Source organism: Phyllopteryx taeniolatus, chromosome 3, assembly GCF_024500385.1.
Source record: "Phyllopteryx taeniolatus isolate TA_2022b chromosome 3, UOR_Ptae_1.2, whole genome shotgun sequence".
Classification (NCBI taxonomy): Eukaryota; Metazoa; Chordata; class Actinopteri; order Syngnathiformes; family Syngnathidae; genus Phyllopteryx; species Phyllopteryx taeniolatus.
This window is the reverse complement of record NC_084504.1, coordinates 6,180,028-6,187,527: the sequence shown is the minus strand read 5'-3', so window position 1 is coordinate 6,187,527 and position 7,500 is coordinate 6,180,028. Positions and strand designations below refer to the sequence as shown.

The following is a 7,500-nucleotide window of genomic DNA, read 5'->3' as shown; positions in this document are numbered from 1 at the left end:
GGGCCGGTACAACCTGGTTAGTCTTTTCAAGAAAATGATGTCAAACTGTGACAAGCTTCGATCTCAAACGGTCAAGTTACTAGCAATGATGAAAAGCTAGTTTGTATAGAATGTAATGGTTTCTTGTTTGATTCGTTGGAGGAGAAATGATTGGTCAATTTCGACCGTTTTCTATCGCTAGTGCACAGTGCATTGCTGACTCGCTGGTAATTTTGACGAGTCACAGCAGTGTTGATGTCGCGCATACTTTAATCCTTATTATTAAACTTGGATTCGGTTCCAATTATAAAGGCCTCCTGTCAAACTTATTTTTTTAACTATCTTTGATCAAAACATATGATTCACTTTGTTAAAAAAAATTTCAATGTTGTGTGGTGCACTATTGATTGTTACTGGTGCTTGTAACATGACATGGGCACTGGCAAAGACCGCTGGTGTCAAAATTACGCACAGGTCTAAATGGCTGTACTATCGTTTACTAACACTGACTTCTGTGGAGACATTGTGTTCAGAACTATGTGTTAACGTTTTTAAATCATAGTTTTGTTCAGTCAAGGATTGGTATTTCGAATACATGTTGAAAGTCTGGAATGCCATAGTGTGTGTAACAGGAAATGTGTTTGACTGGCAGAAAGCCCAGTCAAAGTTGCATACATGCTGTTCTTTATAAACAATTTTGTGTGAACTTTCAACTGACAAAGCATAATCCTGAAAAGGTACATCTAGGGTTTTATCAGTAAAAAATAGTTAAACCTGAATTAAAATAAAACTATAAACAACCTTAATGTTCCCTATAATCTAAAATGTTGACTTTACATTATCATGTACAAACAATTTGATAAACAATTAGTTGGTCAAATGATTGAATTAGAAGTTAATGGAAAGTGATGGAACATGTCAATGTTCAAGCTTCAAGTTGGTCTAACTGTGAAGGGTATCATACCAAGTAACAAAACTGATACTGAAAAATTCACTAGTCCTATTAAGTTCTGATATTCACTGAATTCATTCACTTATACCTGTTAGTATTCAGGTCCTCCATTTTCCACGTTGTATTTTTAGTCAATGTTACACACATCTATATTTGCCCTAAGTGAATTTTTTTACTCGATACTTTGCGGTGCATTAACAAGTTGGACATAAATTGGTTTGTGGGCCTACTCTAACACTCGTATTTGTGTGAAATATTCCCAAGGTTTTCATACAATAAACAGCTTTCCATGTTCATATCTAGAGTCGGTGTTACAAGTGACCACTGGTCAATTAATGGTCATATGAAGTAAACTCTGTATGTTTTTATCTCATGAACCCCTAAATTTAACTGGTATACTTAAAAAAAAAATTTCAATAAAATGATTCAAGTTCTTAAATTTTTCTTACACGTCACAAATTGTCTACCACCTCAGTGGAATGACTCATACACCGTGCGTTTGCTACCATTAATGGTGCCCCCAGGTACACTGGGAGCAATTTAGGGTTCAGTGTCTTGCCCAAGGACTCTTCGTCAGCGGACAGTCAGAGCCAGTATTTGCCTCGCAAAGCCTTCGGGCACTGGACGACCTGTTCTACCAACTGAGCCACAGCCGCTGTGTTTGTGCCAAACATACCTTTTGGAATTGTGGCCAAAATGGAAGTTTGACCTTGGTTTGATTGGACCATAAAACATTTGCTAACACACGTTTGGGATATTTAAGTGTGTTTTTGAAAAATGTAGCCCAGACATATGAAGTTGAGATTGTTTTCACGTGTACTAAACAGCCAGTACTTCTCAGAAATTCATGCAACTCTTTCAATGTTGCTATAATTATTTTGGAACCTTCTCACGACTGATACCTCTGATACTGTGGAAGCTCTCTGCGGACCATCGCTTGTGCTTTTCAGATGTGACTATAAAAAGTCCTATTTTTTATTTTATTTTTTTAATCACAAAAACTGGCGCTTGAATAGGGGTGTGTAGACTTTTTATATCCACAGTACGTATCAATTGTGATATTGTCAAATTTGCAAATTCTTGTGTAGAAAAACTACTGTAATTGCGAATTGCAAAAGGGACAGCCATTCTGCATAACAGTAACACTACTTAACACAGTGTAATACTACTACCACCTCGAGCATGTATTTTTTTTAAATTTTATTTTATTAAATTTTTTTGGTCAGTCAATTGAGATTTCAAATGACAACATTCATTTTCCTTTTTATTCATTTATTAATTTATTTTTAATTCCAGGAAGCGGAGAACGCCATTCAGCAGATGGGGGGCCAGTGGTTAGGAGGCAGGCAAATCCGAACTAACTGGGCCACAAGAAAGCCCCCTGGGCCAAAGACCAGCTATGAAAGTGTGTGATTATAAATGTGCAGTGATTGCTCGCTCACATTAGATGTTGTCACGCATGAACAGCAGTATTGTCTGTTTCCTCTCAGCAGGTAACTCCAAGCACCTGTCCTTTGATGAAGTAGTAAACCAGTCCAGCCCCAGTAATTGCACTGTCTACTGTGGTGGCGTCAGCACAGGACTGACAGGTGAAAATGCCTCCAGCAATTTTAATGACCGTCTTTCCATCCATCATAGTCACAAGCCATTTATTTCAGTTTTTTTTTTACGATTGCAAATTATGTACGCACGCACGCACGCACACACACACACACACACACTGAAGTCTTATTATATATCAGGTTGGTAATGATATCGGTGCTGGATTACAGATTTACAGTGGGTACGGAAAGTATTCAGACCCCTTAAGTTTTTCGCTCTGTTATATTGCAGCCATTTGCTAAAATCATTTATTTTTTTTCTCATTTATGTACGTACACAGCACCACATTGACAGAAAAAAAAAACAGAATTTTTGAAAGTTTTATTAAAAAAGAAAAACTGAAATATCACATAGCCATAAGTATTCAGACCCTTTGCTCAGTATTTAGTAGAAGCACCCTTTTTGAGCTCTTACAGCCATGAGTGCTTTTGGAAATTATGCAACAGGTTTTTCACACCTGGATTTGGGGATCTTCTGCCATATTCCTCCTTGCAGATCCTCTCCAGTAGGCTTTATACGATCAGGATTTTTGGGGCCGCTGACAAGATGGAGCAATGTGTCTATTTAAATGACCTGTTCATTTACTGTATATACTTGTGTACTTAATTGCTCAAAACATTATATTTACAATAAATAATGTATCTTTGTTCATCTATTTATGCCAGTGAGGCGTAGTGACAGACAGAACAAATTAATGGTCTTCTATTAGATGGCAGGAAGTACATACTGTAATTTTTTGTGACATTTTTGTTTGTTGGTGTGCTTTAAGATTTTTCAATTGTAAAATATGTTGCTTGGCTCCATAAAGGTTGGAAATCACTGCTCTAGTCAGATCGTGTATTCTAATCAATCAGGTCAAACCAACATTACAACATGACATAAATAATGGGTGCTAACTCACTGTAATTAAATTTATTGTAATTAAATTACTTCACCCACATCGAAACTTTAGAGTATGATTCGACAGAACGGCGGCATCTTTACGTACAACCATTAGTGCGAGCACTAGCTTGCTAGGCTACATAACGTTTTGTTGCCTGCTTGCGAGCCATATCGTATTAAAAGTACGTGAACATCAAGCAAGCCTTAAACGAATGTCCTCTCCTCTCCTGAGCACCGGTGACCACCAACACACGTTTTCTCCCATTTTGTCCTTATAATACAGTCTGCGCGATCCACTCTTGTTGTCGTCGCCACGGTAACGAGTGTATCCAGTCGCATTTGACAAGATAAAAGCCAATGATTGTAAAAAAAGAGGATGAGGTAGTATTGGAATACAAGATTTTATTGCAGTAGTCTGACATAGAGCAAATTGATCTTGTAGTCTGATCCGGGCATTACGTGTTGTCTGTCCCACACTGCTGACATTTTTATTTGTATTTTTTAAAATAACTATTGGGCGTCAGATATTTACACTATTACGTCAAAAGACGCGACAAGGCGAAAAATAAACTACCTTTTGTATTCAAATATACTGTGCACGATGGCGATGTGGAGTAAATGTCTTTTGCATCATTGATCGGATCGTCGAATTATGACATTAAAGCCGATCAGCATAAAATGCTAATTATCGGCCGATACCGATCAGGCCAATATAAAGTCTATTCTCCAGTTCTGTCAGGTTGGATGGTGAATGTTGGTGGACAGCCATTTTCAGGTTTCTCCAGAGAAATGCTTAATTGGGTTTAAGTCAGGGCTCTGGCTGTGCCTTTCAAGAATTTTATAATTGATATATTCTTTTGAGCATTATTATTAAATTGTGCAATTGCAATGCCTATGTTTTAGGGAGGTTAGTACAGTCATTTCCATGAATGCAGTTGTTCTAATTTCCTAAAGCGCTTAATACATTGTATAGATGCTAAATATGAAATAATCACTAAAACATATCATTAATATACGGGGCCAGTCCAAGTTCTGACACCACTCAAAAAGGCTTAACGTCGGACGCTGCAGTATTACAAAATACAAATGTTGGCCATGGATTGCAAATGAGATGTCAATGTTTACACAAAATCAAATTTTTCTAACAAATCTATTTTAAAGTCCCAGGTAAGACGCAAAAAAAATTACTTGTAAATTCAACACATCACACAGGATTTTGTTAACAAGTCAGGCAATGAATAAATGGATAAATAAAATTGCTAATTATGTGAAATCAGGCTTCAAAATAGTCAAGAATTGAGATGTTCTTTCAGCTTGTAGATGCTGTGGGCTCTAAAAACCCCACCTCCCCGGACATTTCAGCTGTCAATCAAAATATGTGTGGCTGTCGACCCGAGCGCTGTTGTGCCGGACCTCCAGCCGCTCTTCTTACCACTGGCACGGTGCCACGTTTTCGCTGCTGCCTCGCAACAGAACACGCATGGCACTGTAGCCCAAATAAAAAAACACATTACACTTCAGGGAAGATGTATTTTTTTTCAAGTTGTAAGCATAATTTGATGGCCAATTGCACGCTATGCTGTTAGTAATGCGTCAAGTTATAATGAATAAAGAAGTGGTAATTATGCCGAATGGCCACTGCATGGAGTAAGGGTGCTTGGTGTTTATGTAGTGGGGGAGGGGGCTCGTGCCAGATTGTGTATGGCCACGTCACAGGGCTAGTTTAAAAAAAATTAAATACAAATCCGGCCAACTGAGATGGTGAGTTTTAAGCTATAGCTCAACAATTCAGGATATGGCTGCACAATTAATTGAATTTTAATTGTGGTCCCGATTTTAGCTGCCACGATTAAATGAGCCTGATCATCTGTGATTTATTTAAAAAAAAAAAAAAAAAAAAAAAAAAAACAATTTTAATAAATTTCAATTGAATAAATATTCCCAATTCAGGCACTGCTGCATATGAAAAGTGCTTCATTTGCAGTAGTGCCCGAGACCTAGTCGGCCAGCCATCGGGGAGCCGAATGCATGGTTAAGGCTTCATTAAGCTCCAGTGCAAACTTCAAAATAAAAGCTTAAAATGGCAATTGATATCCAATGTAGTAATATATGAAGCTATTATTTTAAAATTGGACCTGTCAGCAAGTTGGCGTAGAGGCAGGCTGCCTTGACTTCAACCTTCGGCTGGCCTGACCGCAATGAAACAACCCCGGGAATAAATGGATGGGGAAATCACAACTGTCGAGTTCTTTACAGTTTGTGACCGTGCACGACTGACCAATTGTCGTACCGTCATTGACTATACACTATATTGATGATGGTGATTTTCAAATGAAAATTTGGCGCTTGCACCCTGTTTTTTGCCTTCTATGTATTAACTGTATTTTCTTCCATTAAGTTGCAATTTGTGATTGCACTTTGTAATAGAACATGTTTCACGTAGCCCTTGTTAATGTAAATTATTTTTGGGTACATTTTTATAAATCATTTTTAGCTAAAGATACAATTTGAACTGAAGACTATGACATATTGTCTGTGAAAAAGTAGTGCAATAAAAATAAAGATGTTTCCCTAATATGAGTAATCATGATTAATGACCGTGATTACAATATATTTAATAGAGTATTTAGAAACAAAACTTGAAAATGCCTTACCTGGGACTTCGTTCACACCAAAGAAAGACTAGCGAAGCTAAATTTGAGATGTAATTCACAAGAATTAAACTGCAGGCGGGTCTAATCCAAATAAAAAATTGGAAGATTTAGTTATTAAAAAATACCTTTAAATCGGGATGTGCTGTACAATATATAATAAATAATTTTCTTATTTGAAAATCCATCCATTTTCTGTACTGCTTATCCTCAAATGTGTGGTTTAATATTGTTTTCTTTTAGTTGAATGTATTTCTGGGCTTAATGATGATTACCTTCTATTTTTGCCTTCCAGAACAACTAATGAGACAGACCTTTTCTCCTTTTGGGCAAATTATGGAAATCAGAGTTTTCCCAGATAAAGGCTATTCGTTTGTAAGGTATGTGGAAAACCTTGTATAAATCCATCTAGAATACAGCCTATATAGTGTACCAGAACGTGTGAAATGTTCTGTTTTTTTCTACTTGCTATGAAATACACATTTTACTAATGTCCCCTTTAAAGCTATGTTAACAGCACCAAAATGACTTAAAATTATTACTTGCAGAGAGATTAAATAAAGCGGAATATTGTAATCCTTAAAGTGGGACTTTATGGCAGAATTTTTGTATCACTCTGCAATTAATTTTATGTACAGTGCCATGAAAAAAATATTGGCCCCCTTTTCAAATTCTTATATTTGTACATAGTTTCCCCAGAGCATCAAACAAGATCAAACAAATGTAAATATCAGACAAATATAACCCAAGTGAACTTAAATTGATGTTTTTAAATTGTTTCATTTATTAAGGGGGAAAAAACTATTCAAAGTTACCTTGCCCTGTGTGAAAAAATAATTACACCCTTGTTAAATCAAGAGTTGTGGCTAATCACAATTTTTGGTTAATTTTCACTGATCACACCCAGGCCGGATTACCTCCGGCAGCAGGATAACGATTTAAAACACACCAAGTCAAGTTCTGAATGGCTTAAAAAAACAAAATGAAGGTTTTGGAGTGGCCTTGTACAAGTCCAGACTTGAATCTGATTGAAATGCAGTGGCATGACCAAAAAAGGCCGTTCCTGCTCGAAAACCCTCGATTTTTGCTGAATTCAAACAATTCTTCAAGGAAGACTGAGCCAAAATATCTTCACAGAGATGTGAAAGACCCCAATTCCAATGAATTTGGGACGTTGTGTTAAACATAAATAAAAACAGAATACAATGATTTGCAAATCATGTTCAACCTATATTTAATTGAATACACTACAAAGACAAGATATTTAATGTTCAAACTGATAAACTTTGTTTTTTGCAAATAATCATTAACTTTGAATTTTATGGCTGCAACACGTTCCAAAAAAGCTGGGACAGGGTCATGTTTACCACAGATTACATCACCTTTTCTTTTAACAACATTCAATAAACGTTTGGGAACTGAGGACACTAATTG

At 36.6% G+C, this 7,500-nt stretch overlaps 1 protein-coding gene across 6 annotated transcripts in view; it reads left to right on the top strand.

The window, feature by feature from the left end:
* LOC133474709 (cytotoxic granule associated RNA binding protein TIA1-like) overlaps positions 1-7,500 on the top strand; it is a 39,551-nt gene that overhangs the window by 12,676 nt on the left and 19,375 nt on the right. For 5 of the 6 annotated variants that reach the window (XM_061766637.1, XM_061766636.1, XM_061766639.1 and 2 more), the window contains 3 exons: positions 2,228-2,336; positions 2,422-2,520; positions 6,362-6,446. In XM_061766637.1, the coding sequence (XP_061622621.1) occupies positions 2,228-2,336; positions 2,422-2,520; positions 6,362-6,446 (293 nt within the window). The remainder of the gene's footprint in view (positions 1-2,227; positions 2,337-2,421; positions 2,521-6,361; positions 6,447-7,500) is intronic. The other variant, XM_061766638.1, reaches the window with a different exon arrangement.